Source organism: Alternaria arborescens, assembly GCF_004154835.1.
Source record: "Alternaria arborescens strain FERA 675 chromosome Unknown contig_31, whole genome shotgun sequence".
Classification (NCBI taxonomy): Eukaryota; Fungi; Ascomycota; class Dothideomycetes; order Pleosporales; family Pleosporaceae; genus Alternaria; species Alternaria arborescens.
In genome coordinates, this window is record NW_021167886.1 from 172,687 (window position 1) to 187,154 (window position 14,468).

The following is a 14,468-nucleotide window of genomic DNA, read 5'->3' on the forward strand; positions in this document are numbered from 1 at the left end:
GTGGGCGAATAAGCGTTGCTGTTAGCTATTTGCTGTTGCTGACAAGCAAGGCTATCTCACACATTCGTCATAGCTCATACAGAGATTCCTTGTCTGCTGTTATATCGTGGCGCGCACGTGGACATAGTCAAATGACACTTGTGATGTGGATAGTCTTTTTTTGATATAGGTAGATCATGGCGTGGGTGAATAGATAATAAAGCACTTGTGTATTGGAAGCAAAGAAAGTCAAAGGACTAACATGGTGATACATTTGAGCAAATTTCTATCTTTGTCTATTTGTTTTACTGCTAGGTACAACATGCCGATATCCAGCCGAGTAATAGGCGTCTTAATCTATGCGTACCGTCACACTGTGCTTTCCCCCGAGCTATATCGCTACTTATCAGCAGACGGGAAGGGAGTCAGCACTTCCTAGGCCAGAGCAACCATTGTTGTTCCTCATGGGCGGACCATCCCTCCCCGCCTCCTTCTCAACGCCCAAGTAGTTCATGCAAACATCCTTATTGTTGCTACCACAAGTACCAGTGATAACAGCGGTGTCGCCAAAGTTGTTGTTGATAGCAACAAGGTCCGAAGTCATACCGCTGGCGCGAACATTTTCAATGACGACTTGGCGAGGACTGTTTGCTTGGTTGTTGGAGCAGTTACCGCAGCTACGGTAGAGTTTGCCCGAGTTCGTGACGGTGTAGTTGCGAATAGTTACGCGGCCTTTGCCGTTGTGCTGGATGACCTTGTCGTTGGCGCCTGTGGCGCCGCCGCCCTCGATGAGGACGTCGCCTGGTCCAAGAGCGGTGACGGCGTCTACGGTGATGTTAGTTTGTCATAGTTTCGTTTGTGAGGGAGGAGGCTATCGCACCTTCGCAGACGTTCCTGAACCAAACGTTCTTCAGGGTACAACGGCCGCGGCAATGGATACCTGCAAGATATTAGTGAGTTGTTTCCAGGAGTAGAGGGTTGGAAGAATGTTACCGTCGATCTGGTTGGGACCGATGATCAAGTTTTCGATGGTCACGCCATCGTCAAGGATGAAGACTGGCGGTCCATTCGTCTCGTCATCGCAGGTGATGCCGCTGTCAAACTCTGCCATGCCGAAATCTCTGTTTGCAGAGATGCGAGCGTTGGAAGCACGCTGGACAGTGCCGACTCTAGCAGGGACATTGAGAACCTGGGCAGAAGCCAAAGAAGCGGCGAGAGTGGCAAGCGTGAATGAAGTGAACTGCATGGTGAAAGAAGGTTGGGCTGTCTAGAAGCTGGAGTGATGAATGAGTGTGGAGGATCTGGGCGATCGGGTTGTAATGAAGGTCTGAAGACTTGAGAGACTTGGAATGTAACGAAGGTGAAGATGCTGATGGAGCTGATGATATGTTCAAGTGAGACAGCATGGAAGTTATATACTTGAGCATTCTCCTCGAGAGATTACTACAACACTTGGTATCTTACGACTCTGAAGACTGCGAATGCGAGAGCGGCCAATGCATCTAGGGGTGGCATGCATTACTCCTCTTGGTATCCGGTATCAAGTGAAAGTCAATACGAGATGCTTTGATCACGCAAAGCACAAACAGCACTCTAGCGTACCACATCTTTGACACCGTAGCTCAGTTGGTCTTGATCAATCCAGGATGCATCAAGATCTAGACAGATCTTGCACACACGGCAGATTCCGCCTGACCTGGCGTCACTGTAGTAGCTGTCTTGGTGCACTGTAGTCATCTTCTAAAACATCTGATTCTGCTTGGCGCCTAGCTAAACTATCCCTAGGCTGCTTTCCCAATCAGATGTTTGATGGTTGAAACCGGCGAAACTATATTCTCGGCTTTTATGCTGTGGTGTTAGGGCGGGATAGTGGCGTAACTAGTAGTTTGGCGTTTACCCTCCACTGGTTCTCTGTCTGTGCGCTCAATGCGTTGGAACTCCCCGATAAAGTGTCCGTGCACGTTTCGTGCTACGGACTATAAGATCGAATTTCCTTGAGATTTCCTATGTTTGCCAAAGTGCTTTTGCTTTTATCGTACTTGCCCTTTTATCTGTGGCCAATGTTGATTCTAGAGGGTATTCAAGTACCTCTTTCAGGAGCTATCTTGTATGGTCTCCCGCCCTCTTCGCGCCGCACCTCAATTGGCAACCACATATCCGTCCGCGCGGCGGTCTCAGAGCAAGACGCTGTTAGCAATGATAGAAGTAGACGTTTTGGCTTAGCCTGAGAGCGTGGCGTGTCCAAAGTAGCTAGTAAAATCAATATAAACATCAGCTGCAGTATCGAAGTCTCTCATCGATTTCCCGTCGATCATAACATTCTGACAATCCTATACTTGTGCACATTTTCCTATCTATCACAGTCTCCAATTCCCCATTCAGGTCAACGCACTCCTAGCCTTATTCATACGGTTTCATAACCTCATTGCCCGCCACAGCTTCCGCAAATCCCGGAATCGCCGTTGAATGACACCAAGGCTTCTGCTCAATCTCCTTGCGAATCTGTTGTGAGAAGCAAGTCGACCAGCCCAGTCTGGGTAGTTGTCGTGTTACCGCCTCAATCACCTCATGGCTTATAAGATGGGGTTGCCAACCCATGTTATCTTTAAGTTTCAAGTTAGTTAAGATGTGTATTTCATCGCCCAGAAACAACAACAACAAACTCTTCAACGGAAAGAGAAAAAAGAAAGAAGAAGAAAAAACGTTCAAAAGCAGCAATAGTAACTTAGACATACCAAACTCAGTAGCAACCTGTATCAACTGTCCCATGGCACTAATCGTGCCCGTCTCGCCAGGATCCTGGTGCCGGATTATAGCTTCCGCAACGCTCTCCGCCTGTATTTTGGCGGCACCAAACTCCTGCAACTTGGCCAGAGCGATGAAGCCGCCCTGGAAATCAAACGACATGTGCGTAGACGACATGTTCTGCGCTGTAGTCCCGATATCGTGGAACAGGCATGTCAGCGCCCACGTTTCGAAAAACGTGCTCGACTTCCAGTCGGGCAAGTACTGCGTGACAATCTGGTGACCTGGTTTGCGGTGTTGTTAGTTTCAGTTTGGATAGAGGGCGTATTAAGTGGGGATTTGCTGTTGTTGGTACACGGCGAGAAAGGTGTTGTTCTTTTTTTCTGAAGCCGGATGAGATTAGGTGGAGTGGCTTACCGTAGGCGTACACTCGGAGACTGTGGTTGTACGTCTCTGTAGGCAACTCGCGCTTTGCGTAATCACGCGCTTTTTTCGTCAACTCGTTGTCTGGCCAGATGCCTGCGATGTCGACTGCGGCCGCGTTGGTTTGGGGAGCAGCAGCTTCCTCGGCAGAAGGGACGTTGGAACGGTCTCTTGGAACGGCAGTCCAGCCGTAAGATCTGATTTCGTCCGACATGATATAGTATCCAGACAGAGCTTTAAAGTGCGGGTGAATAAGAAAGATGGAGGTCGTCGTGGTTGTTGGATCTAGAGTCGAGTTGACGCAACTTTAAGTAGTCCCATGTATCATGATGCACATACGCCTTCCGGCCTAAAAAGGTTAGACTTGACATGATGCCACAACCGCACTAGCAAACACAACGTCGACTCGTTGAGTAAGCACGTCACATCGGGAAAATTGCAATTGACCACGCGCCTTGTTGTCGTCTTGGTCGATTTCATCAACTCCGGGTCACAGTCTTTTTGGTCAAAATGACATCATCTACGTCATACCTAACCACGGCCAAAGTCGCAAGCAAGTCGATCTCTGGAAATGGATTCTGTTATCATCGTTTTTTAAGTGTATCCTCCATAACACGATACAACCAATTCCTTTCCCATTTTCGGCGCACTAAAGACTTCAAACAGTTTGATAATCACTACTTTCAACTTCCTACTCACATTGTCAAGCCTATCCGTCCACCCAGCGCACCATCACCGCCTCAGCGGACTCCTGAATCCCATACTACCAAACTGACTCCCCCCTTTCTTCGGCGTCGTCAACGGATCATTCACTTCCCCACCACCCTGCACACCTTGCGCACCACCACCACCAAAACTCCCGCTGACCACCCTGCTCCCCCCTCCTCCAACCCCGCCACCTCCAATACGCCCCCCACTCCCCGGCGCCTTGAACCCCACCATACTACCCCTACTATAAACATCGTTCAACATCGTCTCCACAACGCCCGCATCCTCATACTCTTGCCACTTTCTCCAAAGCTTCAACGCCGTCACCGCGTCCTCGATCGAATCATGCGTCTCCTGCTGAATACTCTCCTGCGAGAAAGAAAGAACAACAAGTCAGCCTCGTACGTTTTGACACAAAAACAGATTGCGCTATAATGAAAAAGCCATACGAAAACAACATACCTTGAGTACACACCACGCCAAAAACTTCAAATTCAACTTCCTCTTGAAATCCGGTTTGAACCACAGCTGACTCGTATCAACGACCTGCACTTTTGGCACATGAATATTGATAGTTCGGAAATCGTTGGCAAGGGAATGTCCCACAAAGACACAACCAAGATTCAACAAGAGCCACAACTTCTTGTACGCGTGTTTGAGTGACACGGGAGCGTGCGGCGAAGTCTCCCTGCTGAGATCTCCAGGCGAGATGCCAGACCATTCAGTCAGGTAGTCGACTACTGTTTCAGTGACGGCGATGTAGTCGTCGATGAAGGGCAGGCCTGCTTGTTCGCCCTCGCCACGGCAGACAGACACGCGGGCAAGGCCTTTTCGGTCCGGACGAATAGTTTGTCGGGTACCGTCAGCTTTCATTTCGATTTCCTCAGCCTGGAGGCGGATGAATTCTGCATCGATCGCAACGGGATAACCCGGCCGCGGTTTCTCGGCTTCGGAATGCAAAAGCTTGAATTTCGTGTCTGGGGGTGGTGGATTGGACGACCACCATCGGTATAGGATGGAAGTGTCTAGGTTCTCTTTCCAGGAGTCGTCAATCTTGTTGCGGGCGGATTTCAACTGGAAGGTCAACACAGAGGGCAGTTTCCAACTTGGTTCGAAACGCAGGGCTTCTTCTTTGGGGATGGGGCGGACTAGGAAGTCGTTGAAAAGGTGCCATCTGTCTTCCAGATCCTCTTCTCGAGAGGAAGGTGCGGTGTTGATGGTTGCGACGAGATGAGGCTTTTGATGCTCGCCGCTGTTGATGTCTGCAACTATCCCGACAAGCTCATACACCATGATCTGGTGTACTCCGCGTTGCAAGTGTAGCTTCAGATCTTGGCCCTCAAAGCAGTAGAACTGACCTTGATCTACTATGATTCCGATCTCTTGTGGAAGCCAATTAGGTATAGACCACAATAGTTTTGCTTCGTGACTTTGTATAGCAGCGTTGAGCATTAGTACTCCAGGAACTGATTGAATCGTCTTCCGCTGCACCATCTGTTGGTACCGGTTGCACTTTGTGCACCAGCCTCTAGTCTGGTCTTGCCGCTCGACACTTGCCTTCAGGATTTGTGAGAAGGTGGGTCGAGGTATCCGTGTGTTCTTCATGACGTGCTTCGCCGGGTACACGAGCTCGTTCACGAAGTTCTTGCCTCCACGAATGGTCTCGTTGTTGCATTGTGCACATCTCATGCTTGCTTTCGCCTGGGTTTCCAGCACTTGGTCCATGGCTGACGGACCGGTATGACCTGGTAACATCTGCCGGAACTCTTCCGAAACCTTTTCGAGTAAGAATCGATTGAGATTCTGGATCATACTGGTGAGCGCAACATTAGGCGCGAACTCTTCGAGTAGGTTCAGTGAGACTGCATTTGAGAGGCCACTGAAAGTCTTCAGGAAGTTGGATGCCTGGCAATTGAGACCAGCCGCCTTTTCAAGCATGTCGATGAGGAAGCCTAGCTCGCAAAGGAGGCATGACTCGAAAAGACACGGTGAAGCAGTGTGCTGGAGTGCAAGATTACGCAACAACGGTGTGAAGCGGAAGAGCTGCAAAAGAGGGTTAGCATAGGAGTTGGTGATGTGCGTCTCCAGTCCGGAGTACGGTGTCTGGTTGTAGTATCTGGTACCAAGTCAGTGCAAGTGTGATTATTGTGTACCTGAACACATACGCAAAGTCGAAATCATCAACACCAAACTTGCTGTACTTGATTTCTACGTTGCCATACATGGCAGGAACATCTTTGCGCGTGACGTCGTCGAGATGCAGATCAGTCAGAGTCTCCATGGTCTCCGATGCCAGGGCATCTGGTTCGGTGAATGATTGCGAGGCTCGAGTCTTCTCGCTCAAGAACTTGGGCGCCGACAACGACTCGCTTACTCTGTCCACCTGCCGTGTTGCTTCAGCCTGGTTTCTGCGTTTTGTTCTGGGATTCTTGGCAAAGAAGCCAATCTCGGTGCGAGTCATGTTGTTGAGTATGGCGCTATCAATCTTGGGCGGAGGGGCGCCAACTTCAAAAACCAGATGACTAGGCCAGCTCGACAGCAGCTGTTCCTTGTAATATGGCATTCCAACAGTGCTCAAAGGCCTAGTAAATGTCAGTGATCTGCATAACGTCATGCCAAACAAAACCTACGTGTCTGGGCTCCAGTCCATTTGCGGCGGCGGTTGGGTATTGTGGTCGGCGGTCTCTGTAGGGTTACTGTATTCTGGAAAATGCACCTTGGTAGGAGAACCCCACAGGTGGATCTGAGAGTTGGAGTCTGCCAGCGCAATAGCCTCACCAGATGGTGCCATCTCGAAGCCAGTAAGGTAAGACTCATAGAAGTTCAGCTGCCGGAGGTTGGCCGAGTCCGGGTTCATGAGATCGATGACCTGCATCTGGCCGTTCTGAGATGCTATAAAAGCCGTGGTGGACATGCGGGGGTGCATGCGTACAAAGGCTGCACCCGTGTGAAACGGAATGGGAGGCAACTGTTTGAGCGTCTTCAAGGAAAACACATTGGTGAATGGGTCGAGCATGTACGCGTACTGTTGTCGAGGAGACCAGCCACATGTTGCGAGGAAGTCGCCCTTAGCGTCCATATCGCTGATGCTACCAGTGTGTCCTTCGAAGACTTTGATGACGGAGAGCGAGTTTGAGTCCAATATGTGAATGCCGCCGTTCTTGGTAGCGGCACAAAGATACTGTCCAGCGCGCTTCATAATGGTATACTGTGCTTCGGCCGGGAGCTTCCACTGGTCAGCGAATGTCAGCTTCTCCAAGGGACACAGCATACCGTATGTGTAATCAAGCCCTTCTCCACATCCACTTTGAACATTTGCTCTTGACATCCTGCGACAAGGATCTCGCGCGTACCTTTCGAAGTAAAGTTCATACATTTCATGTCCTTGAACTCGGCGCTCCTATATGCTGATAGTCAGCCGTTGCCCATGTGCGTCATTGGGTCCCTTCCTGTCGCAGACGTACGTCAGATGCCATTGTGTGAGCCCGCGGCGATGGGAGTAGTGGACGCTGTTCCTAGAAATTGAGAGCACGCCCTTGTCGGTGAAGAGGAATTGTTTGACTGGGCCATCAGATGTTGCGTGTCCGCGGTATGAGGTATATCGTTCGAGATGAGGGCCGAAGAAGGACGTGACGCGCCCCTGTAGACTTGTAAGTCCCGCTGCACTCGGCACGGATTATGTGTGAACGTACTCACTTGGTTGTTTCCCGTCCATAGCAGTTCTTGCGTCGTGTCAAATGCGAATGTAGATATGGGCACATTAGGAAGATGTGGTCCTGGGGGCGGCAGTTGAGCAATGGCTAGCTGTGCAATCGTCAGTCGCGGTAGGCATAATTTTGAGCACAAACGGGGGCATACCTCATCCCAGTCCGCCTCCATACTTCAGTCGCGTAATGCAGTCCAGTAGCTCGACCGAGCAACTCCGACATGCCTTGTGCTTGTCTGTTGGCCGGCGCGTCGCGGTAGCTGAGGTCTTGCGGCGTGGGGTGAGGTCGGAGCTAAGAGACGCGAACGTGTGTCTTGGTGGGACCGCGGGGCATTCGGGAACAGAGCCGCACCCACCGCGCTGGAAGGCACGGCAGCATGCCGACAGGTTTGTAGTCTCGCAGCACACTTTACGGTCACAAAATTACGCAGTCACACATAGCTTTTTCACGTGTTTCATTCCTACGAAATGTGTAATGGACTACCTAACACACCACGCAACCATGGTGCATAAAACAAGTGGCTAACATACGCCCGCATGGAAGGGAATGCGAAGAATAGCATGTCTTACCTGACACCATGTCCGGCCATAGCCATGGAAGATGCTTGGCGAGCAATGTCAGATGAAATGGGTATAGAGCGCCTGTAGAGCGGTCGTGCTTAGTGAGATGGCTCAATAGACGGAAGTGTGCACCCAAGAGTCATACCGAAAATATGCAAATGCCGTAAACTTCGTCGAGGCACATGTAGGTTATCGTGACAAGCCGTGGTATGAGAGAAAACCTGTATCAGGTCAGCTCCGTGTTCTTCTGCAAAGCGAGTAGCTTTGATTCTTGGTCAGCCATGGATCACTCCATATAGCTGTATGACCGCGTATGCCTAGGTCTGAGGTTGGCCCAAGGGCAACGTAAGCAAGAGGTTCAAGTATCAAGATGATTTAATTCCACAATCACATACCACAAAGTGTCCGTTGGCCGTCTTTCAGTGTACTCAAAAGCGCTTGCGGTCGGCAGAATACTCTTCGTCCTTCTCGGCATCACCCTTGTGGTCGTAACGCTGACGCTTGTGTGTCTCGGTCATGCCCTTGCCAGAGCCTGTGAAGCCGACTGTGACATGTTAGTGAGAGGGTACAAACAAGGATGAAAACGGTTGCTCACCTCGGCTGCCAGCGTCAGTACTAGTGCGGAACATGGACTCCTTCTTGACAACGCCCTTCTTAGCACCCTTGCTCTGAAAATCGGCCCAATTCGACTGCCTCTTCTTCAAGATGCCCTTGTTAGCTATGCGACTAGGCTTCTTGTCCTCGTTTACCTCTAGAGCAGCGTTCTTGCCAGCGTGGGCGTTCGGATTCATGCTAGCAGGTCCTGAGATGACGTGGGCGCTCGAGACAACAGGCGCAGGCGGAGTTGCAACAGAAGCAGGCTCGGTATCACGCTTGCGCTTGTTCGCAAGAGGACGTACGGCAGTGCGATCGACGGTCAGCGTATCATCGTACTCGAGGAAGCGAACAAGATACTTGGGTGCTGAGACGGAGCCGAGGATACTCTGGATCTTGGCCTTGTACCAAGACCTGTCAGTCCACTGGGCCTCGCAGATGTCGCCAATGCTAAATGAGACTGTCTTCTCGGGCTCCTGCTTCTCCATAGCCTTGCGCAGAACGGGGTGCTTTTCAGGGTCAAATTTAGGACCGGCGGGCTCAGCGGGGGACTGGGGGGGGTGAGCTTCGAGAGCGGCGAGCTCAGGACGCAATCGCTCAAGTTTAGCATCGTGTTTGGCGATTTCGTTCAGCATGTCTGTGCGCATGAGCGTCATTTCGTCGGAGCTGCCAGTGCTGGCAATGAGCTTGTCCATCTCTGCGAGCTATGCAATATTAGCCAAGTCAATGCGACAGCCTGGTGGCGCGCAACTCACACTCTCAGCCCATCCTGCGCGGAGTCCCTCCTCTTCGGCGATTGCCTGCCTCTTGGCGTTGATGGCGTTCTTTGTCTGCTTGGTTTGGTCCGCCATGTTGTTGTGGAGTCTGGTGAGTCTAGTGGGTGTGGTGTTGTTGTGGGGTTGACTTGTTGTAACTCGCGCCTGCGATTGAGGAAGTCGCGACTGGCAGTGACGCTGGACTTGGCAGGCGCTAGACTTGGCATCGACCCACATAGCCTAGACCCTTTTTTCTCCGCGCTTCAGCCCTACTAGTGATTGAGCGCGTTTCAATGCTGTAATGAACCATCACCTCCAACTTCACCACCTGGCTACATTTACAAGGGTGTCATCTTGACACGCGCGAATCATGCGGATGTCCGTCGCGTGTATGATGGTCTCTCTAACCTAACATGGTTCTTGGCATCCATGAGAGCCAGATGTCTTGGCACCATTTCGTGCGACTTCATCAACGCTAGTGGACGGAGAATTCCTACAAAGCCCTGTCTATTGAAAAAGAGTTTTGAAGCGCGAAGAAGCTTGGGTATTCCCTGTGCCACACTTCTGAGGCGGATGACAATGACGCATCATGCGTAATGCTGAATCAGAACCTTGAAAGCATCTGTACGCCTCTCGCAGTGGACTTCCATAGAGGGCAACGTTTCCACATGAGCAAACATGGATCGACATCTCCCTTGATGTTTCTGTGCGTTGAACATGGCTTGGCCACAATAATAATATGATGGAGCACGTCTCCAGAGTGTGGCCGCCACTGGAAGAGTAGCCACGGAGGCAACGGCAGTCGTCCAAGTCGAAATGAAACAGCACAAGCCACAACGTGTGCCTATGATATGGGTTAGCACGTTAATGTGCCCAGATGCGAAGACAGTATTTGAGGTAGTTTTGAGGAGCCATGTTGGCTGCCTTGCCAGGAACAGGAAGCGGTGATCTGCATGTGCTGGTCTGTTCTGACTGTCTTCGATGGCGTTCTTCTCCTACCCCACCAAGCTTTGTGCTTATCAATCACCTCACAGGGAACCTCATGCTGAACCTGACGTGCAGCTGCGCCCTTCTCTAACGCCGTGCTTCTGCGAGAACAGTCACACCTTTTGATCCAACCTATCAGTGACGTCGCTCACCCGTTCATCTCCTGTCGGCCGCTTTGTGACAGGCCCAGCATTGTCGCTCCGAAAAGTCGCCCGAACCAATCTGCTAGGGTGCCGCATTAGACCCGGCGTCCAGGCTGTGAGGCTGCGAATTGATCTGTTACGCCATTCCTCCTTCACCATCTGACCACCTTTCACACAAATTGTCTACGTTGCCCACTACCTGCTCGCATTCCCCTCCGCGGTCGTCAGAGTGAGTGCGCTACACCCTTGGACTGCTCTAGCCTGGTACAGGCCCCCATCCCCAGACCCGCCAAACATTCGTCCGCCCGCTGGCCTGTGTCGGACCGCCCACTGTAGACTCTTCGCATCTACGCCAAACGTCTTGCGTCACCAATACCAGCTTCGTATACCCCAGCGTGCCCGCGTCCTCCACATTTTGCGGCACTAGGGTGGCGAAAACGGTTATCGCACGTGTTTGACCGATAGCGCCAGCCCCTCCGAACTTCCGCATCACTGCGCGGCTCAGACGAGCGACATCACCCGTAAGCTCTGCTCGGAGCTACACACAACACCACAGTTCCCGCAACCCCGCAAGTGCAATTTCAATGGCCGGAACTACCAACGACTTCCAGAACGGTGCGCCCTTCTACCTCGATGCGACGCAGCAGGATCTCCTCCTTGCAGCTCTGGCGTCGAACAACCAGAACCCAAACGACCTCTTCTCCGCTGGCTTCGACAATGGCTCTAGCAATAAGCAGTCTATGAGCAGTTCGCAGTTTCAGTATCCCCTAGATAGCCTCGATCCCGCATACTTCACCTCGCCGCAACAGCAGGCGCCCGCGAACAACTTCAACAACAGCATGGACGAGAGCCCCTTTGTCGACTACCTCGATGGAGAAAATAGCTTCGACTTCGACAACGCAGACGGCGACATGATTGGGTCGCTGCCCGGCGACACGCCCGGCGATTCAAGCGAAAAGCGGAAGAGCCCGGGTGACGAGGGCGACGACGATGACGAGGGCGGCGGCAAGCGAAGAGAAGGTGAAGACAAGCAAGCAAAGAAGCCGGGGCGTAAGCCGCTGACTTCGGAGCCTACGACTGTAGGTGAAATAGAGGATGCTCACTTGGTATAAACTGACAGCAGCTATAGAAGAGGAAAGCCCAGAACCGCGCGGCCCAACGAGCTTTCCGAGAACGCAAGGAAAAGCACCTCAAGGACTTGGAGACCAAGGTACAAGAGCTCGAAAAAGCTTCCGATGCCACAAACCACGAGAATGGGCTCCTGCGGGCTCAAGTGCAACGGCTGCAGATGGAACTTCGCGAATACCGCAAACGACTCTCAATGAACAGCACCGGAGTGACACGCACTCCACCACTCGCTGGAGGCTTTAGCTCGATGCTGAACAACAATAGCAGCAATAACAACTTCTCTTTCGAATTCCCACGTTTTGGTGGACTCCCTGGCGCCCAGCTCCTAGACAACGGTCCTTTGGCCAAGAAGAACGCATCAGTTTCGACAAATGCGTCAAGTCGGCACAACAGCACCGGACCTGCGCTTAGTCCGACCAGCAAGGCTAATGGCCAGCTCACAAACTCTCCAGGCGCTATGACAGGCAACGGGCAGCGTTCTGGCAGTCTGAACGGCTTCTTCGGTTTCGACAGCAGCAAATCGAACAACAATGACACTCCTCGCAGCAACACCGAGAGCTCTACTAGCTCACAATCACGCGTCTTCCAGTTCAACAGCGGCTCATCCAGCCATTCAGATTCCCCATCCAACTCCTCTACATCGCCCACCAATCAGGACTCGTCGTGCGGAACGACCCCAGAGCCAAGTCATACCTCGCCGAATCAGCAGGCGGACACAATCAAGGACGGATATGTGTGTCACGGAAACTCCGAAGGTGAGGTTCTCTTCTGCGAAAAGCTCAACATGGCCTGCGGCAACCCTCGTAATCCCATGCCCCGTGCGATGTCCACATCTGACGACAAACCTTCTCCTGCAGTCTTTTCACCCACCCTTTCCAACGCCAACAACAACAACAATAAATCTCCCACACCCGCATCGGCGGCGCTCAACGGCATCGATTACTTTGCGAACCAAAACGGCGGACAATTCGATCCGATGCTCTTCGGAGAATACCGCGATACGCAGAATGCAATCGTTGGGGACGGCAACGACTTTACGAATGGCTTCTTCAACGATGCTTTCCTCAACACTGGATACGGTTCTCCCTTCCACTTTGGCGATACACCGGCTGTGCAGAAGACGAATCCGCTCGAGGAGATTGAACGCATACAAGATGGGGAGGATGAGGTTGTTCCAGGCGAGGATGTCAATTCTCTGTTGAATTGCCACAAGATTTGGTACGTACAACATGCCATGGAAAAAGAAAATTTTGAAAGAGGAGAGTTGGGTAAGAGTGGTGTTGCTAACGTGTGTGATAGGGATAAATTGTCCAGTCGACCGGATTTCAAGGATGGCACCATTGACATTGACAACTTGTGCTCGGAGCTGCGTGCCAAGGCTCGTTGTTCCGAGAGCGGCGTCGTGGTGGATCACAAGGACGTTGAGGCAGCGCTTAAGCGTTTACCGAAAGATAAGCTCCTCGGATAAGTTTTGGCCCTCTTCTTCTTCCTTGTATCGGGATATATGGCGATTATAAGGCGTATATAATACACCTGTTTTGGAAAGGGAAGGGAGGGAAAGAGGAAGGAGTTTTGGTTTTGTTCTTTTCTTCATCTTTTTCATCTTTACACGGCACAGTCACTCGTTGAGCTTTTGTTGCTTCTAGGCAAAAGCTCGCAAATCACGATGATGATATTTGCAAAGCAAGGGAGGGGGCATATTGGCGTTTATGATGACTACGAAAGATGGCTATGTGGAATACACTGGTCTGGCAAATCGATTCTTGAGGGAGGTGGGGGTCGTTATTGTTGTTGGTTGGTGCTTTGTGGTTCAGACAATCTCAGCTTCCTTCTAGGTTGTATGTTCAATGAAAGTAACACTTTTTTCATGTTTTGCAACGTCATGGGTTTGGTGCATGTGGGTTTATGACAGCTGTGGTAGCGATGGTGCCTTGGGGACGTGCGTAGAGTGGTATGCATATAAAAGCTTCTTCTGCAATGTTGCTTTCCTTGTTTCTTACACTCCACGTCCTGACTGTATCTGTCAAAAAAGGTGCTAGTACAGTTCATGGTGCTTGCTTCTTTTCCAAAATACCCCAGAAGTAACGCATGGTGCTTGCTCTCGTGTGTCGTTGGGCTTCACCCAAGATCCTCTTTCAAGACCTTTTCCTAAAACCTACTGAGCTCCTCGTTCTCTCTGGATGACTTCAAACATCGAACAAAACGAGCTATGGTGCTTGCTCGGTTCCAACGAAACACTACAGCATTCACTAGATGCGTTCCGCCGCCGCTGTCTTTTTCAACTCCATCGATTCCAAGGCGGACATCACTCATCGATTTTGGTTCTTACAAATCGCTAAACCCACGAATTCATGAGCTGCTCGCTGGATATGCTGTCAGAAGAAGAAGAAGAAGGAAAGAAGGATGTGCGCGGTGCGCGGCATATAAAAGCCTACTTCTGGAGCATTGTGGTTTGTCGTCTTACACTACAGTCTTTCTTGCTTTCTCCAAAAACCTACGGTAACAGCTTTCATGGTGTTGGGCTTTTCCTAAGATGCACACTATGGCAATCTATGGTCCTGCTGCTCTGTCCTGCTCGCCTCCAAAATCCAAAGAGTGTTCAGTCGATGGCGCCTGCTGTCTTACCAAAACTACCACTGGTGATTCCATGAGCTCCGCTGCTTTTCCTTGCCCAGCCTTATCGAAAAGAGACCAAGCCGATGAAACGAAGCACTGCGCGACAACAAAAGATACTCATCT

General features: G+C 51.2%; 5 protein-coding genes across 5 annotated transcripts; 1 reads left to right on the forward strand and 4 right to left on the reverse strand.

Annotated features, from left to right (window-relative positions):
• Positions 1-385: 385 nt before the first annotated feature.
• On the reverse strand, positions 386-1,225 carry AA0111_g10014 (hypothetical protein; the record flags this gene model as incomplete). Its single annotated transcript, XM_028643717.1, has 3 exons — positions 386-804; positions 860-919; positions 973-1,225. The coding sequence occupies 3 exons, from the start codon at positions 1,223-1,225 to the stop codon at positions 386-388; spliced, it is 732 nt and encodes a 243-aa protein (XP_028502448.1).
• A 1,154-nt stretch (positions 1,226-2,379) lies between these two features.
• On the reverse strand, positions 2,380-3,361 carry AA0111_g10015 (hypothetical protein; the record flags this gene model as incomplete). The annotated part of the gene is made up of 3 exons (XM_028643718.1): positions 2,380-2,582; positions 2,715-3,008; positions 3,142-3,361. The coding sequence occupies 3 exons, from the start codon at positions 3,359-3,361 to the stop codon at positions 2,380-2,382; spliced, it is 717 nt and encodes a 238-aa protein (XP_028502447.1).
• Positions 3,362-3,879: 518 nt separating this feature from the next.
• On the reverse strand, positions 3,880-7,734 carry AA0111_g10016 (PAB-dependent poly(A)-specific ribonuclease subunit; the record flags this gene model as incomplete). Its single annotated transcript, XM_028643719.1, has 8 exons — positions 3,880-4,224; positions 4,318-5,971; positions 6,021-6,437; positions 6,486-7,081; positions 7,129-7,255; positions 7,320-7,495; positions 7,552-7,659; positions 7,714-7,734. The coding sequence occupies 8 exons, from the start codon at positions 7,732-7,734 to the stop codon at positions 3,880-3,882; spliced, it is 3,444 nt and encodes a 1,147-aa protein (XP_028502450.1).
• An 816-nt stretch (positions 7,735-8,550) lies between these two features.
• AA0111_g10017 (hypothetical protein) lies at positions 8,551-9,567 on the reverse strand (the record flags this gene model as incomplete). Its single annotated transcript, XM_028643720.1, has 3 exons — positions 8,551-8,666; positions 8,718-9,420; positions 9,472-9,567. 3 exons carry the CDS (start codon positions 9,565-9,567, stop codon positions 8,551-8,553), a joined length of 915 nt encoding a protein of 304 aa, XP_028502449.1.
• A 1,618-nt stretch (positions 9,568-11,185) lies between these two features.
• On the forward strand, positions 11,186-13,197 carry AA0111_g10018 (hypothetical protein; the record flags this gene model as incomplete). The annotated part of the gene is made up of 3 exons (XM_028643721.1): positions 11,186-11,680; positions 11,731-12,947; positions 13,029-13,197. The coding sequence occupies 3 exons, from the start codon at positions 11,186-11,188 to the stop codon at positions 13,195-13,197; spliced, it is 1,881 nt and encodes a 626-aa protein (XP_028502452.1).
• Positions 13,198-14,468: the final 1,271 nt, after the last annotated feature.